This window comes from Coregonus clupeaformis, chromosome 24 (genome assembly GCF_020615455.1).
Source record: "Coregonus clupeaformis isolate EN_2021a chromosome 24, ASM2061545v1, whole genome shotgun sequence".
In the NCBI taxonomy this organism is placed as follows: domain Eukaryota; kingdom Metazoa; phylum Chordata; class Actinopteri; order Salmoniformes; family Salmonidae; genus Coregonus; species Coregonus clupeaformis.
In genome coordinates, this window is record NC_059215.1 from 10,968,206 (window position 1) to 10,994,515 (window position 26,310).

At 41.5% G+C, this 26,310-nt stretch overlaps 1 protein-coding gene across 1 annotated transcript; it reads right to left on the minus strand.

Moving 5' to 3' along the window:
* Positions 1-62: 62 nt before the first annotated feature.
* On the minus strand, positions 63-25,223 carry LOC121538056 (lysine-specific demethylase 5B-B-like). Its single transcript, XM_041845805.1, is given in 29 exon segments — positions 63-1,306; positions 1,590-1,865; positions 2,022-2,230; positions 2,443-2,527; positions 2,654-2,841; positions 2,844-3,102; positions 3,301-3,459; positions 3,581-3,760; positions 3,917-4,055; positions 9,341-9,696; positions 9,880-9,994; positions 10,191-10,341; positions 10,526-10,650; positions 17,392-17,573; positions 17,758-17,952; positions 18,120-18,239; positions 18,348-18,510; positions 18,723-18,904; positions 19,088-19,246; positions 19,607-19,726; positions 19,921-20,079; positions 20,401-20,513; positions 20,773-20,869; positions 21,143-21,283; positions 21,585-21,641; positions 21,931-22,101; positions 22,207-22,329; positions 22,735-22,812; positions 24,900-25,223. Coding segments are annotated over 29 exon segments (4,584 nt in total). The 5' UTR covers positions 25,053-25,223; the 3' UTR covers positions 63-1,177.
* Between the last annotated feature and the right edge of the window lie 1,087 nt (positions 25,224-26,310).

Genomic DNA, 26,310 nt, shown 5'->3' on the forward strand with positions numbered 1-26,310 from the left:
CTATAGTGTTGATATGAGGACATCTAGTGGACCAAATGAAAATATGAAAACCGTCCCTTTGCTATTAGAACAAAATGTTTTTATTCCACAATAAAAACTGCAATGTCAAACTACCCCTCTCCCTTCCTTCCCAAAGTAACCCACCCAAGCACATATGTGGCAGTCGATACAGTTCCTTCTGTCTGCTACATTGCTAGTCCACAACTGTAACTTACCTCACAGCATATACACTTTGTTTCTGTACATCAAACCATTGCTAAAAGCACCAACACATAGTTCAGAGGAGATCAAGCCATTGAAATCAATTCAGACAAACATTATTCCTCAGATAAATAAAACAGTCTACCAAAAATGTATGATTAATTATATTATTCAGATGCATGTACTAAGCACTGGGTTTCCTGAAAAAAAGTTATCTACTACATTATTCGTATTTTTTTAAGGGGGAATGGGGAGGAGGGGACCTTAACCCACATCCTCTGCATCTCTGGTTTTGCATGCAAGGAAGTTCCATGTACAATATACTGTATTATAAATTGGGAAGTTTGGGTCCTGGATGCTGATTGGCTGAGAGCCGTGGTATATCAGACAATATACCACTGGTATATCAGACAATATACCACTGGTATGACACAAAATTACTTGTTTTCTGTTCTAGCTAATTACGTTGGTAACCAGTTTATAATAGCAATAAGACACCTCGGGGGTTTGTGGTAATACCATGGCTAAGAGCTGTATACAGGCACTCCACGTTGCGTCATGCTTAAGAACAGCCCTTAGCCATTGTATATTGGCCATATACCACACCCCCTTTGATTTTTACAGGGTAACTTATTGTTTGACTCCTTTTACACCAACCAATGCAATGGAAACCCATGCAGCACACTGACTCCACATTCTGTAACAACCACAAACAGATCAAAGGAGGAAAGAAAAATATGTAAAAATACAAAAAAGTAACCAAACAGTATAGTTCTGGACAACAACTCAATAAAGAGCAGATAGCACCGTTGTTACAAAGGGGATGAGGACAAGGAGGGCTGGGTTGGGGGGGTATGAGGGCAGGGTCTGTGACACATCCTGACTTGTGTGACTGACTTGCTAACGGAGTAAGCCGAAAACTGGCAGACTTCCAGCTTTCCATCCAAAACTCTCCATCCAGTCTCTCCTCACTTCCTCAGCGGCCATCGCTTATTGTACATTTGTCACACACATAGTCGTCTTTCTCAGCCAGCTCGGCTGTCACACCCACACAGACCTGGTGGAACCACTGGTTACAGCTGCCATCACACTGGACCCAGTCCACCTGAAATAAATCAAAAGGCCAAATAAATAAATGCCAAATAAATCTAGAATAAAATCTAACCCAATTGACATAAGCCAGACAAGGACCTGAACATTCAGTACATTTTACAATCTCTTCTACAAACAAACTGCTAAGAATTCTTTCCCTCTCTTTTATTTAAACTCCAACACTCTACCAGTCAGTCAATAAGGTTGTCAGTTAATAAAGTATTGCTTATCTTATTTTATATTTTCTTATTATGTTATGTTGTCAGTGAGTGATTTATCAAAAAAGTGATACTGACCTCATCTCCTTCAGGTTGCTGGCATCCCTCTGCTGGACACATCTCCTCTTCAGAGTCGTCTGACTGGGAGAAGTCGGAGCGAGGAGACGAGGAGGTCGATGCCGCCTTGCGTTCCAGGCTCTTCTCTTTGTTCATTTTCTGTCTCTTGTTCTGGAACTTCTTGGCCTTGTCCCGGAACTTCTTGGCCTTGTCCCTGCGCTCTGGCTCTACAGCCTCTCTCTCCAGGCGTCGCTTGGCCTTCTCTGCTCCGTTCACTACTTCCTTTTTCAGCCCATCCTGAAGAGATTGAAAACATAACATCTTAAACTAAGTAAACTGTATTTCTTATTTTCAACAGTCGTGATACCGTAACAGTAATAAACCAATGCTTTTATGGGTCAATCATACAAATAATTGAATTAAATGTATTTGATAGCTAGCATGCTCACAAACCTCCTTTTGTGGAGAGCTTCTTCCCTGAGAGTTGCACTGCTTGAGTTTGTCACAGTCTGAGAGGTCGTCATCTTGCGGTGACGTGCGTCCGTTGGTGTGATGCGTTCTCAGCCCGTTCAGTAACACATGGTAGAGCTGTGTGATCTCTGGAAGAGACACCTGCAGCAGGAGCCCTTCCACCATCAGCTCCTCCAGCTCCACACTAAGATCTGCAGCAGCACAGCACATGCCAGGTTGTTAGTGTAAAAGAGAATGGGTTCAACCTACTGTAGCTGCTTAAATAACATCAGTAGTCATCAGTAGAGTGCATTTCAAATACTAAATGAATTAGCTAATCAATAAAATAATGTTATCAAGAAGTCCAGTTGGTGATAAGAATTGCAAATGATTCTACAACAATGCTTTATACCGCAGAACTGACCCTGCAGAGGAATGCATCTTTGCTCGGTGTAGAAGACCATCTGATCATGAGTTGTCCTGTTCCACTCTGGAGATAAACATGTTGGCTGTATAAAAAAATAAAAATACTAATCTGGTCATTTAGCATTATAATTGTCTCTTAATTCTGAATTATATCACTTTAAAATTGATAGATAACTCTACAATTCAGAAGAGGTGTATGACCGACTGACCTTTCCATTCGGAGATGGTGGAGTTGCAAAGCTCTCCTCCAGGTCTGGTAGACCACAGGAGGAAGAGACCTGTCGCGCACGCTGTTGCCAGCTGACTGTTCTCTCAACCAAATAGTGAAGCGCATCGCCTTCCGGCAGACGCACCTGGATACGCTGCAGCGAAGCCAGCAAGGGCAGGACCTTGTCCAGGGGGGCTTCTCCGAGCGTCGGCAGTGCGGGCACAGCCAGGCCTGGGCTGAACGGGAGTCTGAGGGAGCCCTCACACACACGCTGTGGAAGGCGTCCCGGCAGAGCTCACACTGTAACATGGCTCCCATGGGGGGATTCTGACACACACACACCTTCAGGTCCATGCAGTCTGCCGTGGGGAGGAGCTTGGACTCGTTAGCTGCCCGGAGGGAGGAGAGGGCCCCCATCTCCCGTAACCTCACCTCCCCAAGTGTTGCCAGCTAGTAAAGAAATGTAAAAATGTTTAAATTAATATAATTTAATGCAAGTTCATGTCCAACATGCATTGAGGTACAGTACATATCCAGTACTATAGTACTAGAAAGAAGTAGAGAAAGAGAAGGTCTGTACTCTTTAAATTGAGTAAAAATAAAATAAAATGTATTCAGTTGAGAAATGGCCAGTGTAGGTGGACTTACAGCAGAGGCAGAGTCCTTGGTCTCTGAGAGGGCTTTTTCCACATCACTGAGACAGTCTAGCTTCACCATCTTCTTCTTGCTGTGCTGAGTGATGTCTTTAGCTTTTTTGGACTTCCTTTTCGGAGAACCTGCTCCAACTTCACATCTTGGACACAGAACCTGTGGACAAGAACAAATTATGAATTCTGGTGACTGCATTTCTGGGAAATAAACTGCTGTATACTGTACATCACTCATGGCACTTTCAGAGAGTGGTGCATTACAACCATTAGAACATTACCTCAAGCAGAGTGAAGTGAGAGTTTTTCATGAGGAAAGTTTTAGCTGCAGACTCTTTCCAGGCCTGCACCTCTGCCACCAGTGACTCCAGCTGCTTTAGAGGGCCAAGCTGGACTGGGATGTCTTGTCCTCGAAGAACCATATCAGAGAGGTTGTAAAACAATGGAATGGAATCTTCATCCTGAAAGAGTACACAGAATTCAAGTTTTCTATACATAAAGTTGACACATTATAACATGTCAAAGTAGAAGCATTGTTTCTATGAAAATCATGTATAAAAATAATATTATTCAACTGACATGACATCTGTGTGAAAACGTGTTTTATTCTTCCGTACCTGAAGTGCCTCAGCTTCCTGAAGCCACTCTCTGGCCCTACTGATGGAGACCTTCAGCATCAGACAGTTGGGGAGGTAAGCAGGGATCCCCGCCACCTTCTCAGCGGTTTCAGAGAGAGCTTCTATAGAGAGGGGGGGCCTGGTGGAGTAGAAAACACAACAGTTAGGTCAGAAGACTGGTCAGTCACCAGCATAAGGGGGCCCAGTTATCCGGCTGCCAGGAAGCCTAAAAATCCTATTCATCAATCTGTATGGACTATGGAGAGCTTTTCTCAGGTGTGTATTAATAATAAATGTATGCATGTACTATCATTATAATTTTTTTGGACAATTCCTAAGACACTTTTCACTTCACTTGTTGGACAATATGTTTCTACTCACTCTTTTACAAAGGTAAATTCAAGCTTCAAACCTTTGATATTTCTGATGTAAGCAGACATAACTGCTGTGATGGTTGTGAAGCATGCAACGTTTACCTCTGACCACTGATGGATCATTTAGTCGAAGTAGCTTCACATACAGGCAACTGACAAAATAATGGAAACACATGAGTAAATGAGGGTTACAAAGTATATTGAAAGCAGATGTTTCCACACAGGTGTGGTTCCTGAGTTAATTAAGCATCATGCTTAGGGTCATGTATATTATGCCCAGTTGCCCATTATTATTATTATTATTTTGGCTACCATGGCTAGAAGATACATCAGTGACTTTGAAAGAGGGGTCTCAAAGGAGCATAGGGGGTCTAAAGGGCGCGTGTGTGTGTGTGTGTGTGTGTGTGTGTGTCTCAGTCACCAGACCCAATCGAACACTGGAGCGGCGCCTGAGACAACATTTTTCACCCCCATCAACAAAAAAACAAATGATGGAATATCTCATGGAAGAATGGTGTCGCAACCCTCCAATAGAGTTCCAGATACTTGTAGAATCTCTGGCAAGGCGCATTGAAGCGGTTCTGGCGGCTCAACACCCTATTAAGACACTTTCTGTTGGTCTTTCCTTTATTTTGGCAGTTAGCCTACCTGTAGTTATCTATACTGTCCCCTTGCAACCATGATACACTTTGAAACCATTGCATAGGCTACATATACAGTTACCGTGATATGGGCTTTGCTCAATTCTATAATAAAGAAAATGTTGAACATACTGATAATAAAATAATAAAGAAACAAAACTATCCAGCCATCCTTGATGAGATAGAGAGAACAGTACTTCTCACCCTATTAAGCTCTAAAATGACAAATACATTTTTTATGAGATAGTTCACCCAAATTTCAAAATAACACATTGATTTCCTTAACCTGTAAGAAGTCTATGGATAAGGTATGACAGCAACAGTGTTAATTTCATCAACAATCACAAAAAATACTTGTCAATGACCTATTTTTCCCTGACTAAAACTGACGATAACGAGATGAGATGTCCTGGAAAAAAATGAACTATTACAAATTACTTTTCATTTTAGTTTATGAAAATGTGACGACGAGACAATAATTCCATGTGAGACTAATGGTCATTTAATTTGACAAAGCTCCTTTTCATCTGTTTTGTCCAATCCTAAGCATGCATGGAGTATATTTCCTGCAATCCTCTCATTGGCAGAATCTTTCAGTTGTGCAGTCTGATTGATCTGCCCAGCTCTCCCACACAGCTCCCAGGCGGTCACTTCAGTCACTCGTCAATCTTTTGAACTGATGCGAAGGCTTGACTTGTAACTAACCTCGACTAGAAACAATGTTTACTCTCGCTTATATTCACATAGGCTATTTTTGCTTTGATCACATCAGAAATGTACGCTGTTATTCATTCATCCATGTTGCCGTTCTTGTGCCGCAGTCCGCAAATGCGAGTTGCGGTTGCCTTTTTCCAATGTGAAAAAGGAATGCTATTTGTTGAATATTATGAGTATAGTAATACTACAGTATAGTACAGTAATACTACAGTATAGTACAGTAATACTACAGCATAGTACAGTAATACTACAGCATAGTACAGTAATGCTACAGCATAGTACAGTAATACTTCAGGCATTTTAGTAAAGCTCATTCTCCCCTTTTCAAGGAAATCACAGTTATTTACCCCCTTGACAGTTCTGATGGGGAGGAAACCAGTTATTTACCCCCTTGACAGTTCTGATGGGGAGGAAACCACAGTTATTTACCCCCTTGACAGTTCTGATGGGGAGGAAATCAGAGCTGTAAATTGTTTAACCTGTAGCCAAGGCTTTATAGCCTATATGGTTAATTATGGCTGGCATTGGTTATAATCTGACACAATATCAATGTTGCCAGCTAAGGTATAGGAGGGGTTAGCAGGCCTACTTGGCCAAGGCTATCTGAATGTGCACAAGATGGAAGTTAGAGGTAGCCTAAATATTCATAATTTAATAGAAAAAAATGCACTGACTATTAATGTGACAAAAATGTCTGACTAAAACTAGACTAAAATTGTCCAGAGTTTTAGACAACAAATAATAAACTAATGAAGGATGAAATGACTCAAAATGTGACTAAGACTAAAAAGGCATTTTAAGACTACAACTAAGACTAAATCTCCAGGTCTCCCCTTGGCCGTACCGAGCAGCACCATCTTGTAAAGAAATCCTGGGGAGAACACTGGAAACTAAACCAAAGCCGTCCATAGACTGCTTACAGAGTAAGGAAATCAATGTCCTTTTGTAATTTGGGTGAACTATCCCTTTAAAACTGGATTGAAAAAGACTCGAAGGTAAACCGTGGATATGTGGAGCGCACAGAATAGATGCACATTCCTTGGAGAGCCATGCCATTAAAAAGCTGTTTGAAAACGCTGGTGACAGTGGTTATTAAATAGCACTGGTACCAATGGGATGAAGCAGAACTAGATATGCATGCTCACTTTTTGTAGATCTTGTTGAATATTCTAGCAGCAGCATTTTGCACTAGCTGGAATTAAAATGAAGCAAAATCAGGGACACTGACATAGTTCTGCTAATGTACAAATCAGTAATCTAGTCACCAATGCTAATGTTTGTACATTAGTTAAAGCAAAACCTCACTAGCTTTAATGCAAGTGATAGAACCACATGGCTCATTTTGTAGAGAAAGTTCAGTCAAATTCAACACCCAGAGTTGAATCGCTTTGTGAGGACCATTTTTGTCAATTCAGGTCTAAATTATCCAGAATAACAAAAACCAGAAGACGACCTTAAACCATTTAAATCTGTTCACTTTAAAAAAGGTGCTACACACAGGATTTCTTTAGAATTTCTGCATTGTAATTTCAGAAAATGTCCATAGTATACAGTGGGGAGAACAAGTATTTGATACACTGCCGACTTTGCAGGTTTTCCTACTTACAAAGCATGTAGAGGTCTGTAATTTTTATCATAGGTACACTTCAACTGTGAGAGACGGAATCTAAAACAAAATCCAGAAAATCACATTGTATGATTTTTAAGTAATTCATTTGCATTTTATTGCATGACATAAGTATTTGATCACCTACCAACCAGTAAGAATTCTGGCTCTCACAGACCTGTTAGTTTTTCTTTAAGAATCCCTCCTGTTCTCCACTCATTACCTGTATTAACTGCATCTGTTTGAACTCGTTACCTGTATAAAAGACACCTGTCCACACACTAAATCAAACAGACTCCAACCTCTCCACAATGGCCAAGACCAGAGAGCTGTGTAAGGACATCAGGGATAAAATTGTAGACCTGCACAAGGCTGGGATGGGCTACAGGAAAATAGGCAAGCAGCTTGGTGAGAAGGCAACAACTGTTGGCGCAATTATTAGAAAATGGAAGAAGTTCAAGATGACGGTCAATCACCCTTGGTCTGGGGCTCCATGCAATATCTCACCTCGTGGGGCATCAATGATCATGAGGAAGGTGAGGGATCAGCCCAGAACTACACAGCAGGACCTGGTCAATGACCTGAAGAGAGCTGGGACCACAGTCTCAAAGAAAACCATTAGAAACACACTACGCCGTCATGGATTAAAATCCTGCAGCGCACGCAAGGTCCCCCTGCTCAAGCCAGCGCATGTCCAGGCCCGTCTGAAGTTTGCCAATGACCATCTGGATGATCCAGAGGAGGAATGGGAGAAGGTCATGTGGTCTGATGAGACAAAAATATAGCTTTTTGGTCTAAACTCCACTCGCCGTGTTTGGAGGAAGAAGAAGGATGAGTACAACCCCAAGAACACCATCCCAACCGTGAAGCATGGAGGTGGAAACATCATTCTTTGGGGATGCTTTTCTGCAAAGGGGACAGGACGACTGCACCGTATTGAGGGGAGGATGGATGGGGCCATGTATCGCGAGATCTTGGCCAACAACCTCCTTCCCTCAGTAAGAGCATTGAAGATGGGTCGTGGCTGGGTCTTCCAGCATGACAACGACCGAAACACACAGCCAGGGCAACTAAGGAGTGGCTCCGTAAGAAGCATCTCAAGGTCCTGGAGTGGCCTAGCCAGTCTCCAGACCTGAACCCAATAGAAAATCTTTGGAGGGAGCTGAAAGTCCGTATTGCCCAGCGACAGCCCCGAAACCTGAAGGATCTGGAGAAGGTCTGTATGGAGGAGTGGGCCAAAATCCCTGCTGCAGTGTGTGCAAACCTGGTCAAGACCTACAGGAAACGTATGATCTCTGTAATTGCAAACAAAGGTTTCTGTACCAAATATTAAGTTCTGCTTTTCTGATGTATCAAATACTTATGTCATGCAATAAAATGCAAATTAATTACTTAAAAATCATACAATGTGATTTTCTGGATTTTTACACTTCAACCGTGAGATTCCGTCTCTCACGGTTGAAGTGTACCTATGATAAAAATTACAGACCTCTACATGCTTTGTAAGTAGGAAAACCTGCAAAATCGGCAGTGTATCAAATACTTGTTCTCCCCACAGTATCTGTCGCTATTAGTGGAATGACAGTGTTTCACAGTATTACTTACCCGCCAGTGTTGTGATTGGCAGTGATATTCGCCTATTTATTTATCCCGCTGGAGCGGCATCTGTTGTCAAACTCACTAACTGTAAGTCGCTCTGGATAAGAGTGTCTGCTAAATGACTAAAATGTAAATGTAAAATGAAAGCTGTTCAGACTTTGTGGCTGTGTTATCTAGTGGAAATAGCTATTTCCCTGGTTGCTAAAATTCTCCGGCAGGAGAAATCAATATGCGAATATCACAGCCAATCACAACACTGGTGGGTAATTAATACTGTGAAACACTATCATTCCACTATTAGCGCCAGATATATTATGGAGATTTTCTGAAATTACAATGCAATAATCTTTTTAAATCCTGTGTAGCACCTTTAACTACATTTAGGTCGGTCTTCTTTCAAATCAGATTCCAAAAAAAAAAAAAAATGGAATCCCTGGTTTACAGATTACAGATTTAAAAAGAGAAACCCTCTGTGTGCGGCCCTCACCTGGCCTTGAGGAGGCTGCTGGTCTTGTCCTCCCAGTGTTCAGACACCGTGAGCAATTCCTGCAGGCGAGCCATGGCCTTCTCCACAGAGCGGTGAGGGGTCAGACCCACGCCCTGGTCTATCAGCCTCCGCATGGTCTCCAGGGTCAGGGTGGAGCGCTGGGTGCTGGCCTGCTGCACCCCCTCTAGCCAGCGGGCTTGCGCCAGTCTCTCCCGTAGTAATGGAAGTTCAGGGAGCTCCACGTCAAAGTCAAAGCTAATGTCTAGAAGACTCTGGATCTCTGCTGTGCCGGTGGTCTCGTCTGCCAGGAGCTTCTCACTGTGTTGCTGGAAGTCTTCAATGCAATTCAAGAGCTCCTAAGATGAAAAAAAAATACAGAATTCAGATATCAGTTATGATCAAAATAACTATTGAGATTTGTTTTTTTCCAATATTCTCTGATCAATTGCTTCAAACAGAGGCCTCTTGATTATTGTTATCAATTCAGTTTTCTAATGGCTTCAATATCATGATGGCATTGAGACATTGGTTTACAATACCTTTAATTTGGGGGCTTGGGGGAGGCTGCAGGGGAGGTTGTACAGTTGCCTGACAAATGACCTCAGCTCCTCCACAGTCAGCTGGCTCTGTGTCTTCCCCCCACCACAGCGATACCTGGGAGAGGCAATCATGACAAACCTTGAATCATATTCAAATACGCACATGTCTTTATACATCATTGGTGAGCAAATTAGAATAACACTGTTGATTGAGGAATACAATATTAAAAGACACAGGCATAGTGGATCATGTTTGCGGCGAGGGAGGAAAATGAACCAGTGGTCCTCTTTTACTGGACTGTGGAAGTTACCTGGTCTGCCTTTTGCCGTTGAGTAGCTGCTGGGCAACTGAGGAGCATTTCTCTGCGTCCTGTGTGACTAAACGAAGCTGACGCAGGAGGTCGTTGTCAGGGAACATCTTCGACTCTGATTTATTGATGAGGGAGCGGAAGACTGACAAGCCTGAGGAGAGACGGTCACAATAATTAATTACACAGGCAAAGTGCTTTATAAATGAGAAGGGTGTGAGGCCTCATTCACAACTAATTGCAGTCTCTATGGGCCAGTTTCCAGGACCCATATTAAGCCTAATACTTCCCTAAAAAGCACTGCTAATGTACATAGACAAGGTGAATTCATCTCTCACTTTTTTTCTTGTCCAGTTTAGCCTCCAAAGTCTCTGTCACGTGGGAGGCCCACTCGTCATAGAACTCAGCTCGCTGCTTCACCGCGTTCATCATGGGGTACAGCTCATCCAGTGTAAATCTATAACTGCAAGCAGAGAAAGGAAAATAAATATATGTGGAGATTGAAGCCATATCGGTGTGAACAAGAGAACACTGTATATTTGAGGCATCCGATGAAACCAGAACCACATAAATGTCCTGCATGCGTGATTCCTTATTCTACATGTTTTCATAATATATCTCCATCTGAATGTTCCCCCTGGACTTCAGTGTGTAGTTGTTGTGGACAACAGAACAGTATACAGATGTCGGATCTTAATATGAGCCATTTCGTTGCAGGATGGAAATAATCCTGCAGCAGGAGGATTTGAAAGGATATTTAATATTTAGAATCACCGCCAGGGGGAAGCTGGAAGCAGTGTTTGTATGCTATACAATAATTTAGACTGCAGGTCCACTGTGCGTCAGTTCAAGTAGCCTATGTAAGCTACATGCAGGCTACAGCGTGTCTCGTGTGAATTCTTATGTGGACTATAATAAATTGACAATATTTGTTGGTGTTGATGTGTTTTTTGATAATTTGTTTTATATGTTCTAGGCAAGAATTAGACAAAATAACTTAAAATGTTTATTTCAGCACCTGTGTGGTCCAGTGGGTACAGCTGCTGACAATGGCACACATGTCAGAGTAGGCATGAGTTCGAATCTGGCCCACTACTGACCTTAGAATTTTTGGAGAAACTAGTACTTCTCTAGTTACTGTCTGTGGGCTGTACTTGTACTCTTACTCAAGTAATTTCTGATGGAAGTAACTTAATTTTTACTCCTTTGCATTTGACCAAATCACTAAAGTTACATAGATGTATATTATTATATCGTCGCTGTCGGATGAGCAACCTAACCAAAAAGGTTGTCCGCCGGTTATTGTCATGCAAAAGGTTGCCGGTGTCACAGTAATTGACCGTTAATTAACACACACACACACATTTAGCATCTCCAGGCCTCCACGCATACAAGCCGCATTCAAGCCGCTGATGCGTGCCTTTGGAACATCTACATTTTAAAAAGTCTAATAAATCAATTTAAATATACACCATCACAATAAATCCATTATTTATATGCATAGGAATAAGTGCTAATATGCATATGCAGGGTTCATACAGACAGTGGCAAGTCAAATTCAAGGACTTTCAAATACTTTTTCAAGCACAAATATTTATTTTCAAGGACCATCAATATGTAATAGTTCCTATTATACAATTGTTTATAGTCGCCACCAGATGGCAGTATATCACCATCACTCCCTTACAAGTTCTACATAATAATAACTTTCACTACTTATTTACTACATACATGAGTGGTAAGTCAGTACTGATGATGTTGTAATTTGAGTAGTGATGAGTTTTGAGACATGCCTACTAGTGAACACACATTTTCTATTCACATTACTACACAATTCCCGCTTAATGACTGCATTGTATTTTTAGTGGGCATTTAGCAATCTACTAAATAGCTACGAAAAAGCGCCTTGCTTCCGACTGGCAGCTTTAATGTCGGTTGGGAGAGGGGCGAGTGGCTGTGTGAGGAAAACGGTATGTGAACGGCCACCAGAATGGCAGGACCACAGCTGCGGCTTGATCAAGCGGAATATCGCAGGCGCCCCTTGAATGAGGCAAAAAGCTCTGGAGAGAAAAAGTCACAATGTAGAACTGGCGCCAGCGCAGGATGCATCGTTGTGTCTTTCCCCCTTCAGGGCTGATTCATGCTCGCAATGTCAAAGTCTGACACATTTTTTGCACCTTACACAGTGTGGTTTGGTTGGGTCCAGTGATGTAGTGGTAAAAAATTAATTGGGTAAACTATACTGAACAAAAATATAAAACGCAACATGTAAAGTGCTGGTCCCATGTTTCATGAGCTGAAATAAAATATCCCAGGAATGTTCCATACGCACAAAAGGCAGGCTTGAATCTATATTTGCCTGATATTTTAGCTATCGATGTGACGTTTGGCGGCGCCTAATCAGTCAGTTCTGTACCTGCCTGGCTGAGTGGCAGTGTGGGTGGAATGAGCGAGCTCGCCTGGCAACCAGAGTGCGAAACACGTGAGAAAATTAAACTCGGCAGTCTGCCTGGAAATTAATAAGATCAATAAATATTTCTAATATTTTTCATATTAACATTTATCATTTTCTGTTCTCCTCTCATTTTAATTCAAGTACTTTTCAAGTACCAACAAGAAAATGTTTGATTATTAAGGTATTCCAGTCCTTAAATTTCAGAGTGCCAAATTCAAGTACTTTAAGCACCTCAAGCATCTTGTGCGAACCCTGCATATGGGTGTTTTGAATTAATCAATCACCCTAGAAAGTGCTGTCCATTTCGTTTTTTTAGGCTTTGAAACATCCACAACTACCATGTTTTCCACATAGTTTCAACCTGTTGTTGAACTTCTTTTTCAAATTGATCAATCAAAGTGAGGTGAGTTTTAAAAGCAAGATACTGTTTTGATGAGAAGTGTTTGATGTGATTTTCGATTGCATTTGCATTGATGTCAGAGTGGTTAGAGGGACAATAGAGCCCTTGCAGGCCATTAGTGACCTGATGATCATTAGCGAGTTGGGTACTACCAATGCATGTCTGTCACGCCCTGATGTATGGAACTCTTGTTGGTTTAGTCAGGGTGTGGGAATCTATGTGATGTTTTCTATGTGTAGGATCTAGATTTGTTTTTCTATGTTTGGCCGGGTGTGATTCCCAATCAGAGGCAGCTGTCGCTCGTTGTCTCTGATTGGGGATCATACTTAAGTAGCCTGTTTGCCTACTATGTTTGTGGGATCTTGTTCCTGTGTTAGGCTTGTATTGTGTATAGCCTTGGACTTCACGTTACGTTGGTTTGTGTTTATAATAAATAAACATGTTCACATCGCACGCTGCACCTTGGTCTGACCCGTCTCTCAACGATCGTGACAATGTCCAGTGTATAAGAGGAGATTACTGTGACTCAACGATCACGTGGAAATTTACTGCGGTCATGACTCCCGCTAATACGGTCACTGCAACAGCCCTACCCCATTGCCCAATGAAATGTATTCAAAATAGCTTGTCATCAAAACGCTTATGTCCATTGGCTCAAAGTTGTCTGTCAAACCCAGTTATCTCCACCAAGCTCTTGAAGTGAAGCACACTTCACTCCTGATTATTTTTTTGTAAGTTGCACTTTAATTACCTTCTGCATTTGTAATATTATACAGTGTACAAAACATTAAGGACACCAGCCCTTTCCATGACAGACTGACCAGGTGAAAGATATGATCCCTTATTGATGTCACTTGTTAAATCCACTTAAAATGGGTGTAGCTCAGGGGTGTCAAACTCATTCCATGGAGGACCGAGTGTCTGGGGTTTTAGTTTTTTCCTTTCAATTAAGACTTACACAACCAAGTGAGGGGAGTTCCTTACTAATTAGTGAACTTAATTAATCAATCAAGTACAAGGGAGGAGCGAAAACCCGCAGACACTCGGCCCTCCGTGGAATGAGTTTGATGTGGTGTAGATGAAGGGGAGGAGACAGGTTAAAGAACCCATAGCGGCCGACGACGGCCTTTCTTTTCTAACAATATTATCTGTGTCAATATCGCAAAATTAACTCGCTAACAACCTGTTGTCGTATTCGTGTGGATGCTGTCATTTGACTTTAACGTTTTTGTTTTACTTCATTACTCAAAATGAAAGCACCGAAGCAGACAACTTTTCACTGTGAAAGAGGCTTTATCTTTATATTGGTTGGTGATAGGGATTTGCACACATCATTTCACTTTGAAAGGCGATGATGGCGAGGTGAGTGAAATAAGTAAACAGCAGATACAGTGGGGAGAACAAGTATTTGATACACTGCCGATTTTGCAGGTTTTCCTACTTACAAAGCATGTAGAGGTCTGTAATTTTTTATCATAGGTACACTTCAACTGTGAGAGACGGAATCTAAAACAAAAATCCAGAAGTCCAACCATTCACCCTTGTACCCCACAGCCTGGGCCTAAAGTGACAGTGGCAGGGGTTTTGGAGTGGTTTTTAAAAGTGGTAGGAACTTATATCTGTTCCAGTGCTTGTAATGGATTACAACAAGAATATGGGCGGGGTTGACCATCTTGACCAACTGAGGAGCAATGTTGGACGCACAGGCAGAAAATTGTGAAAGTATGTGTTTTGGGGGATGCTCAACATTGCCATCATAAATACGTACATTGTGTGGGGGACCCTGCAAAGGCCCCTTCCCAGAAACCACAGGCCCTGGTCCCTGAAGGCATTCAAAATATGCAGTTTGTGCATTCACTTTGTGATATGGCTACAGTGGCAGGAAGAGGGGAGCCAAGAGTGTGGCACCAGGGCGTGTGGACCGAGTTGTAACTCATTTGAAAGCAGGTGAAGTTAAGGGCGCAAGAGAGGGTGTGTAAGATAAGTATTTCTAAGATATAATTCTACTGTTGAAATTGTGTTTTGAGGACAAGTGCAAATCAAATGGCTAGGTAGCTAAATAGTTAGCTAGTTTTGGCTAACACAGAATGACTGAAAAAGTTAGTTTTTTATCTCCCCATATAATCTCTGCTTGTTGGCTAACTAGCCACCTTGTCATTGGCATAGAGTGAACAGATTAATCAGATGTGTGTGGGCAATAGCTAACTAGCTTTCACATTCCGTTGCCACTAGATAAACTGGTTAAACTAGCTGCAGTGTCAACCATGTAGCTAGCTAACGTTATCTATATCAACAGGTCAGTCCACTGCAGCATCCTCCCACGCATTGCTCTCTCCCACTCCGTGTGTGTGTGCGTATCTAAATGTCATTCTGTTTTTATGACAAGGTCTATAAGCACCTGTCATACAGTCAGTGTATCATCTCATTAAGCTTTTTGTGCCATATACTAGAAAAATGTATTTTCATTTACAGCTTGTAGCAGCCCAACTGAGGGGGAGAAGAGGTTCGGAAGAGAAGGACGGTAAATCCGGTTTTGTCTGTACATTTTCATTAACGCTATTGAAATTGTAAAATGATTCTAATGTCTCGAGTACCATATACCTTTTTAAGAAATTGTGCACATTGATAGATATTAAGTCAACATTGAATGACCATCATTGAAACTGTACAGCCTACGGACTTTGTTTGATGTCAGTCTTCATTGACCACTGACATACCTGTGCTGGGGAACTTCTGCAAGATGGTGCTGGCAGGCTCTAATAAGTGAATGTCAAATACATTTTTGTCCTTTTTGTTTGCAGTCACAGTTTACCATAAGCTGTAAAACTAAATTTGTAACTGGTACTTAAGTGGTTTTCTGACTGGATACTTTTTTTTACTTTTTTGAGAAGGCTAATTTTACTTAGTAAAAGTAACAGTACTTTTACTTAAGTACAGATTTTCAGTACTCTACCTCTGCAAATTATACATTGCCTAACTATAAAACATGGGCGACCATCCACACTGGAGGAAAGTTTATCGTTCTACAGTAGGCCTACATCTGTCAATCAACTGATGGCCCAAGTCAGCTCATCAATTTAGCCAGGGAAACACAAACCGTAGATTATCGGTTTTCACACCTTTCATTATGTGACTATTGATAGGCTAATGGTTGCCTACAAAATGTAGCCTATTAGAACATAATCAAATAACAAGGGGCCTATTGCAACCAATCGATAGAACTAGATTATCGCCAACTGATATCTCATTAAACCATCAATATGCGCTAAATTCACCCGCACAGCTGATCTCAATTGCAAACATTATTGAACACATCATTACCACTCCCTAAAAGTTGTCAGTGTTACCTTAGTCAGATCGGTAAATAATGATGAGATGCTCATGTCTCCACCCTAACAATGGTAGTCATCCCAAAGGCAGGCAACAAGCTTTGGTCTGCATATTAAGCCCATAGAAACGCATTGGGCTTGTTCTGGACTTATTTTGGTGAGAGTGAGCCCTCTCGCGTCACCTCTTCCTCTCGGACTTAGTCCTGCTTGCAACCAAAGTCTTTCAAGATATGTTCGTCCTCTGGTTGGTATTGTCATGGGAACAACGTAGTCCTTTTTGAACAGACTAAGGGAGATTTACTGTATCTATTTGACACGCATTCTGTACGATAGAAATAAAAAGTATTTCCTTGTTTACCATGGCTAATCTGTGGCAATTTATCCGACATTTGTATGAATGGAAACTAATGTTGCTGTACTATTATTATTTTAATTGTTTACTATTTATGTTATCCAAAAGTGTCTGGTATGGTAATTTCTTATCAAGACAGAGGGTAAAATAATACTGGAATGTCCATATTTTAAATGTGTTACTACATCAAGTCAATCGGGAGATTGTGTTTTTTGTGCCAGAAAGGCTTGGGCCGGAATTGAACTACATTTTGACAGTTCATTCGTAACCTTAGGATACACTAGACACTTGTATGTCGTAGCCTAGTGGAGACCAATATCTATCTTGTGTTATTAAGATATATAAAACTATGGTTGTTGATGTGTATGGCTGTATTTCAGATAAATGTTTGTACATTTGAATGTTGCAGTAATAGGACTTAGGACTATAGCGTTTAAGCGAGCGAGCGAGAACATTATTTTAAGACAGCAAGCCCTGATCCCAATGACTTGACTGCCCCCGCATGAAGAGAACGAGAACTGCTAATTCTTTGCCAATCACAAGGCTAATTTGAATTTCCCAATGCATCAGGAAAATTCTCCGCAACAAAAGCGTGATCAGGTTAAGAGCTGACATCTGTAGATGGCATAGACGGTAAATCGGAGGACAGGACTGAGGACATGACTCACTTCAGTGTGTAGTTGGTGAGGGGGCAGGAGCAGAGGTTTTGGATGTGGTGGAGACAGACCAGCTGACCAGGGCTGCAGGGGCAGGTGATGGCAGACAGGTAACAAGTGGTCCTACACTTGGCACACTGCCGCTCGTCGTCCTGCAGGAGATTGTATTCCGCCTGCTGGCAATGCAACACCCCCTTGTGGAGAAATACAAAAACACAACTATGTTATAAATGGAGACCCGAGAGAGACCGTTTTGATTTGCATTTACAGACAGTTCTCCTTAATTGGAGTGAACAATGTCTCATTAGTGTTTGATATTCCTTGAAAAGAGAAAAGTCATTTTGACATATCATTCTGTCTGTTGTGGGGGCTCCTTACCATCTTGCGGACTTTATTTCGTAGGTCCTGCTCCTCTCTGATCATATCCTTCATATCCTTCTGGACAGCCGACGCCAGGACCACGTCCAGACTGTTGGCCTTGGAGGCCATCTGGCAGATCATCTCGTCGTGGGAGAAAACACAGTACCGATGCAGCAGTCTGTAGTGGTCAACGCACTGTCGGCCTAATGCCATCTGAGATTAACCAAAGAGAGACTATATTAGTAAACAGTCCACTCCACATAAACTACCCCTTCCAAGATAATGTCAATGAGGCACTTAGGTAAAGGAAGAGAACATGCTCAGCTCTATCCTTCTCTGTAAAACAATGAAAGGATGCTTGAAGCCAATGAGTATGTTACCCAGTCCACAGTGCAGAAGTTGACAGCCTCAGCGAAGTTGAAGCCTTGGTTGAAACCACTGTGATAAGCTCTGGGGAAGGTGATGACGAACTCACCGGCACACTGATTTGTTCTGTAAATCTGGGGACACAGAAAATATTGATTTCAGATTAATTCATCCGTTACTAAAATTATATACTATTCTATGGAAATACATGGTTGTAAGTCTAGTTACATTGAGAAACTTACAGGGACCCCGTGAGACATGAGGGTGTTGGGGTTCATGATGGTGACCAGCTGGTGGAGGAGGTCAGGCTGAATCTGAAACAGCTCTGGGGCCAGCTTCTTCATCACCGCCTCAAGCTGTTCTGCAGCAAAGCCAGGTGCTCCATACCATGTCTTCGGCTCCCCCCTTTCACAAACACAGAGCTTGAGTCAGGAACATCATGCAAACAAAGCATTTTAAGTGAAATTCTAAACTTGAAAATATTGTCTGGACTCCATACAGAAAATGTGGAAAACGAAATAGCAATGATCATAAGCAAAATGGCACTTTGTGTTATGATTGTATGTTACTACTTCATTTATTATTTAATTTCAACATCCCTAAATAAACATCAGTACCAGTGCAGGTAGTTGATGGAGTAGCTCCAGTGGTCCTCGATGTGCCAGCAGAAGGAGGAAAAGCACATGCCTACATAGAGCCATGGTAGAGTCATTCCACAGATGTCTGCTGTGACATGAGTCAACACTGACGGGTCCATCATCGCCATGTTGTTCAGGTTCCAGCCACACTTCAGGTACTTCTGAAAGAGATCATGGTAAAGAAAGAGTTGAGCATTTTTTTAAATAATATATTTTTATTCTGATACAATGGTACATTGACAAGACATGACATTGAAAGAAAAGTTTAGCCATTTTATCATGAGTCTACTGTGTGATATACTGTACTGGTTTGGTTAGCCATTCATTTGAATACAGCTGCCTACCTCATCCTTTTCTGAAACCTTAAATCTTCCATTTCTGATGGGGAATCCGCTCCCAAACTCCTTGGAAGCTATATCTGCTCCGTACTCCACTGTGACGTCCTCCTCGATGGTGCTCACCAAGCGCCAGAACTCTTTTTCCACCAACTCTGTGGGAACCATCTGAAACAAACACAATGAAATGCAGGGGCGGACTAGGACCAGAAATCGGCCCTGGCATTTCTAACACACCTGCCCATTCCCCCCCCCCCCCCCCCCATTGAGGCCATTTTTTTTCTTCGAGGCCCCCATTATTAGCCAAGTAATGATAATTTTTGCGAGAAAAAAAACTGAAGTGGGACAGGCCCACTGGGCTAAAAATGGACCAGCCCATCTGGCATTTGCCCAAAATGCCAGATGGCCAGTCCGCCCCGATGAAATGTTAAAAATGCTATTTCATATTCCATTGATGACAGTTGTGAATAAATTACAACACTTCAAAAATCTTAGAACTTCCTTGATGATTAGACATTTTCTACTTACATGAACTGGCATGTTGAAGTAATCAGATTTGAAGGAGTCTGCCATTTCACCAAAAGCCCGCAAAGAGTAGTCCCTGTATGCCTGCTCAAAGCCAAATGCCTCCTGAGGTTTGCTGCATTCCTATTCAAAATAAACAAAGAGGTAGAAAGCACACCTCAATATGTTTTAAATTCACAGACAAACACAAAGGTACTCTGTATATGTAACAGAGCTGAACACATTCATATCATACACTCACAGGAGCCAGTACAGATTGTCTGTGAAATGTAAATGTGGTTATTGGTGTGATGAGGTGAATAGACATCACTACTCACTTGAGCCAGGCACTTGGGGCACCTCCAATCTCCTTTGGGGACGTCGTGTAGAGGGGGTATGAGACAGAAGGTGTGGTAACTGTCGTCACAGCCATCACACAGCAGAAGACGATCCTCGTCACTCCCGCTGCCACACACCAGACACATATACAGGTCCACCTACCGAACAGAGGGAAGAAAGGGCTTTGTTCCAGTTGTTCCTGACAGAAGCTATTTCTTCACCCCTGTTAATACACAACTAATGAACTATATAATAACTAAACAACAGAACCATCTATAAACTACATGACACATTCTTGAAGTGGAATAACCAAAGGGACTACAATTCAACTTTTGTTCACATTTGTTAAAACCTATATGCTGCACAAAGATGTATAAAACGTGTTCTAGTGTAAAGACACAATAATGTTGATAATCCATTTAGAGTATTCTCTCTCATCCAAAGAATGGATCAAATAAATCCACACTTACTACACTCACTGCAGGAGGTGGGACATCAAGACTGGGTTTTTTCTTATATCGAGACTTGTTTTCGTCTGCCTCGCTCACTGGCCCGATGGGTTCTTGTTTCACTAGAATGGGAATTTCTTTTTCTGCAAAGAAAAATTACATATGATGAGCATAATGAGGAACATCAGATGATTTAACTCATGAATTACCCATGGTGCATCTTACTCCCTAGCCTGAATATCATACACTATGTTCCAAAATTCACACTAGCTTACATATTAAAATACATTGCCCAATACATGGCTTGATTCTAAATTGTATACAAATTCATGGATATTGGCACTGATCACAAATATTGTCTTAACTCTTCTGTGGTTGAAGTAAAGCCTTGTTGGTACTGACCTGGCTCGGGCTTGGCAACAAAGGAGCCCATCCTCCTCCTCAGATTTGGTCTGTTCTCACAGGGTTCAGTTCCTGGTTCAGTCTTCACACAACCGGACTGTCGGTGGAAATAGAGTTCAAGTTAACTATTGTAACTACCACTAATGATGTTACAAAGTTTATATGCAACAGAGAGCAGTGATGTGCCAATGCATTCATGAATAATTAAGATAACACACATAAGGCTTTAAGCTAATTACACTTCATTTTGTGACTTAAGGATTTAAAGGAGAGTAGATGGTTACAGGGTAGTTTCTGCAATCTGAATTACTGGTTTTATGAGGAGTTCTTCTGACAAGTGTGTGAGGCTCTGTTTGACAAGAGCATCTACCTCAACTCTCATCCGCTTTGCTCTGCGGGCGCTGTTGCAGCAGGACTCGGCTGGCTGGACAAACTGCTGCCTCTCGGCCAGGTCATGGGGTTTGTACTCCTTGTCACTCGTGTCAACTGGCAGGGTTGGCTTCTGGACAAACTGCAGGCATAGGCACCATAGGATAGGAACATTAGTGATATCATATACAATGTAATGTTACACAATACATACAGTTAATGCATTACAAATGTAGAATTAACATACAAGCAAAACAAAAGACATGGCACACATGTCTATGGCAGCAAGGACAGTGGCGCACAGACAAAGCACAATGAGACAATTTTAAACATAGAATGGTCTGTAACATTTCTGTGTAAGCAAAAACTCCAAACTATGCCATAACCACCATAGACATGTGCTATTTGTTCATCCTTAGATAATAACCATGAGGCAGCCATACCGTGTCAAGTTCAGGGGCAGACACTAAACACATCAGCTTGGAAGCAAGCTCTGGTGCCTAAAGCAAGAGAGAGCTTGGAAAGTTAACAACAACAAAGCCCCAATCTATATTCACTCTGCAGTTTTCAATCCATTTATTCAATATTGAAAATGATCCTCACATTAGACAAACATATAGTACTTCCACAATAACAGCAGTATAACTATGGTTGAACAGTGCCCAACTTGCCTACAGATGAGCCAACCAAGCGCTTAACACAGCATTAGCTAGTGCATAAAGCGCTGAGTGCAATGTGAACAGACACAGACAGATTAACCATGGGTGTTAGGGCATCTGTCCAATTTACCAGGAGGTTGGCTCCACTCTGGAAGAGGTTGTAGGGGTAGAGGATTCTCTCATAGTGTGACCGTAGGTGAGAGCCCACAGCCTTGCCAGGAGCAAAGCCCATCTTAAGTGCAATCGCCGTCCACCGTCTGTCGCGACACACAATATCAAATCCGCCCTCATCTGCAACATTCTGAAATAAAATGTGTCTAAGTTAATTATAGTCAGTGGATGCTGTTCAATGCTATTTCAGATGGAATAAATGCATAGTAGTTTGAAACAATACTAAACACCCAACCTTGTTGAGTTGATACAGGTCCAATATCTTCCTTTCCACGTGAGGAATTTTCAGAGAACACCCCTGCAACTCCCAGAACTTTGCGATCTTGTCCAAGAAGTTAAGCTTGACTCTGGTCTGTGCCTAGGCAAGGGGAACATACACTAGGTGATATCTAACAGTCACTGTAGGAATTGAAATGTAGGTGATAATAATCAGTCTCCTGACTCATCAATGTGATGCAATAAACAAATATTGGTGAACTGAAAATACAATATTTCTGCTGACCAACTCCTGCACAAGCAACCTTTGACCTTCCTTTCACCAAAGCTTCTGAAGGGGGTGATTAATAATGGTAGGCACAACAGAACCTTCAGTGCTTCGTCAACAAGACAATTGCATTGACCGAGACCCTGACCAATCAGTTAAATTCCCCTCTATAGGCCTGGGTTTCAAAGGGGTGCATACTGCATATGGTGCATATCATCAAGGGTATTGTTTATGGAAACTAAGACCTAGGTTACACATAATGCAAAGTGACCTACTTACCTCTAGTTCATTGAGCCTCTGTATCCGAGGAGTGAAGTGCAGTCTGTCAACATTACATGCAAATGGGGGCTGCCAGCCCTATGAACATACAACAACAAAATAGAATTATTAAAATGTGCCTTCCATAGGACACATAATAAAATAGGCCTGTTGTCAGTGTTGGGAAAGCTACTCTGAAAATATAGTTTACCAAGCTTCCAATTACTTCACACTGGAAGAAATTAAGCTACACTGAATCTACCCTTAGAAAAATATAGTTTACTTAACTAAAGTTACTTTGAAAAAGTAGCTCACTACATCCAAACTACTTAGTGATAAATTATCATATCTCAATTTGAAACGTCAGACTACAAATTGCAAGAACATATCACTCTGGAGTCAGATGTTAACAGAATGTTTAACGATCTTTCAAGTGAGAATTGGGCAGGTCTGATGCTGAAAAAGTGAATTATTGCCTACTTCACCCATATTTTATTTGAGCAAAAAAAGTAGTGTGTAGTTCCAGTAGTTGGCTACATGGCAAAAAGTGATTAACTACTAAAAACAGTACCAATATTTAAATGTAGTTCAACTAGCACCAAGCTACTGCAACATGTAGTTAAATTACTAGCTGAAATACAAGTAGTTCACAAAATTATACAAAGTATGGGGACATCTTACAATAAACCAGTCATTGTCCCATTTGGAACACCGGTCAGTAACAGATGTTTAGCCTATAAGTCTGTGAGTCTGTCTATGGGTCTCCTGTCGTAATTGAGTTACATCAAAATCAACAAAAACGTTTTACATTGGACATCGGCAGGACCTAAGTCATTTGGCTTTAAGTAGGGTAGATGGAGTCTCTTTGAAAGGGGGTATTGCAGACATGTAGGATTATTTTAATTTCACATAAATAGGTCAAAGTACTTTTTTCCTCAATATAATTAGTTATTTAGGGTTACAATATGAGCATTGTAGAGCATACAGCACGATTGATTTCTTATCTTAAAACGCACTAGCCTAACTAACATCACCAACAAAATGGCCAGATGGAACTCAACAGCTCCGGTTTACCACAAAGCCAACATGGAGGACAACACCCAAAAACTGTCGGCCTACTGAGTGAACATCCCATTGCACCAGGATATCTCCATCAATCTATCCAATTACTTAGCTATTAACACTCATTTTATCCGATATTGACTGGTAGTTATAACCAATAATGTATACGTTATATGATTTATGTCTATTATTAACTTATGGATTACTTATTTTCTTTTGGTTATTAATGTTTTTATTCCCAAAAAGGTCAACACAGCTAAAAATATTTTGAGAAATCATTTAAATTTAGGATACACCAAACAAGACTAATTAAACATGTGATCCTTAGTTGTGGGAAGATAGAAGTTTGTCTGAATGACGTCATCAAAAACAACATTCAACAATATAAACAGCATCTGTAACACTAACCGTACGCCTGTCTGCCTCTGGCATTTCCAGTGACGCATATCGTCAAAAAAATGTCAAAAGTTTTCCTGTTATTAAAAATGTGTATTGTTTTCTTGCCTGACACAACTAGCCAATTTAGCAAGCTAGCTAGACAAATGATTTCTCACCTGCCAGTCTAGTTAGCTAGCTGCTTACTTAGCTAACGTTAGCTACTGTAACGTTAATTAACCATGTCCGGCTGTAGCTAGCTAACGTTACGTAAATTGACATTTTATTTATTGAAACGTTGTTTGTTTTAGGTAGTATTAACGATGGCTAGCTTGTATTTTTACACTTAACTGGCAGACTTCGCTGTCGGTCATTGTGCCAGATATAGCTAGATAGCTTGTTTGACATCAGTCGCTAGCGAAAGATAATCTCACGACTCGTTCAAGTCAGTTAGCTAGCTAGCCGGTTTCGTTTTCAGTTAAGCACAAATATACATTTTCACTAACGTTTCCTGCTGCTACACAAAGACACTCCGCTGGTCAGGTAGCTATCTAATGTTATTGAAACTAGATAGATTATGTAGCTAGCTAAATAAACATTTTAATGATACACAAAAGAAAAAAGCCTTAATCCGCCATGTTGAAAATGTCCCTTTAAAACCCCCCAGTGTGTGGTTGATGTCAGTCTTCTTGTTGTTAAAATGGTATTAAAGATTATGTTGAACCATTCAGCAGCTCGACCACACTTACCGGAGGCGGGCGGACTTTGCAAATACCCGTTTTTTCCGCAATTGGACGGATCTTATTTATAAAAGCAAAAGGATCGGCAAATTCCTCCCAGCTTGGTTCGAAGACTGGGCACTCCGGAGGCGGCTTGAACTCGTCCGGCCGAGGCTGGGTCATCTTCGTGGTCCAATCTATAGGCTCAGACAATACAGGTAGCCTGATCACAACAGTGTCACCTTTTTATGATCTGTCGGGAGGTCTATCCTTCTAATATTCCAATGTCAGGTTCTCTAAAAGTCAATCGGGATCAACATACGAGGCAGTTTAGTCAAACACATGCACAGCGAAACGAATGTTCTAAGGCAGTGACTACGTCCGCCTAAAAAAGTAGATACCATATAGTTTTTCTAAAACCTCTATTTGTTTGCAAACTCATTCTATGACCTTAGAAATCAAATCTAATGAATGTTAGACATTTTGAATCCATATAAATTAAAGGATTTTATTACATGGATTGTGATTGTGAAGTTATAGTTCTACAAATTTTCCTAAATATATTCCGATATTTCATACACACATGAATATATAAATATGCAAATCAACGTTTGTTTTGACACACCATTGTGTTGAATTTTGTATATAATTTACACAGAATTATGTAATGTTGAAAATGATGGAGGACATACAAAGGTATGTGGACACCTCTTCAAATTAGTGAATTTGGCTATTTCAGCCACACCCGTTGCTGACAGGTATATAAAATCAAGCACACAGCCATGCAATCACCATAGACAAACATTGGTAGTAGAATGGCCTTACTGAAGAGCTTAGTCACTTTCAATGTAGCACCATCATAGGATGGCACCTTTCCAACAAGTCAGTTCCTCACATTTCTGCCCTGCTAGGGAAAGGGGGATACCTAGTCAGTTGTACAACTGAATGCATTCAACTGAAATGTTTCTTCCGCATTTAACCCAACCCCTCTGAATCAGAGAGCTGCCCCGGTCAACTGTAAGTGCTGATATTGTGAAGTGGAAACGTTTAGCCACGAAGTGGTAGGCCACACAAGTTCACAGAATGGGACCGCTGAGAGCTGAAGCGCGCAGCGCAGACAAATTGTCGGTCCTCAGTTAAAACACTCACTACCGAGTTCCAAACTGCCTCTGGAAGCAACGTTAGCACAATAACTGTTTGTCGGGAGCTTCATGAAATGGGTTTCCATGGCCGAGCAGCCGCACACAAGCCTAAGATCACCATGCGAAATGCCAAGCGTTGGCTGGAGTGGTGTAAAGCTCACTACCATTGGACTCTGGTGCAGTGGAAACGCGTTCTCTGGTGTGATGAATCACGCTTCACCATCTGGCAGTCCGATGGACGAATCTGGGTTTGGCGGATGCCAGGAGAACGCTACCTGCCCCAATGCATAGTACCAACT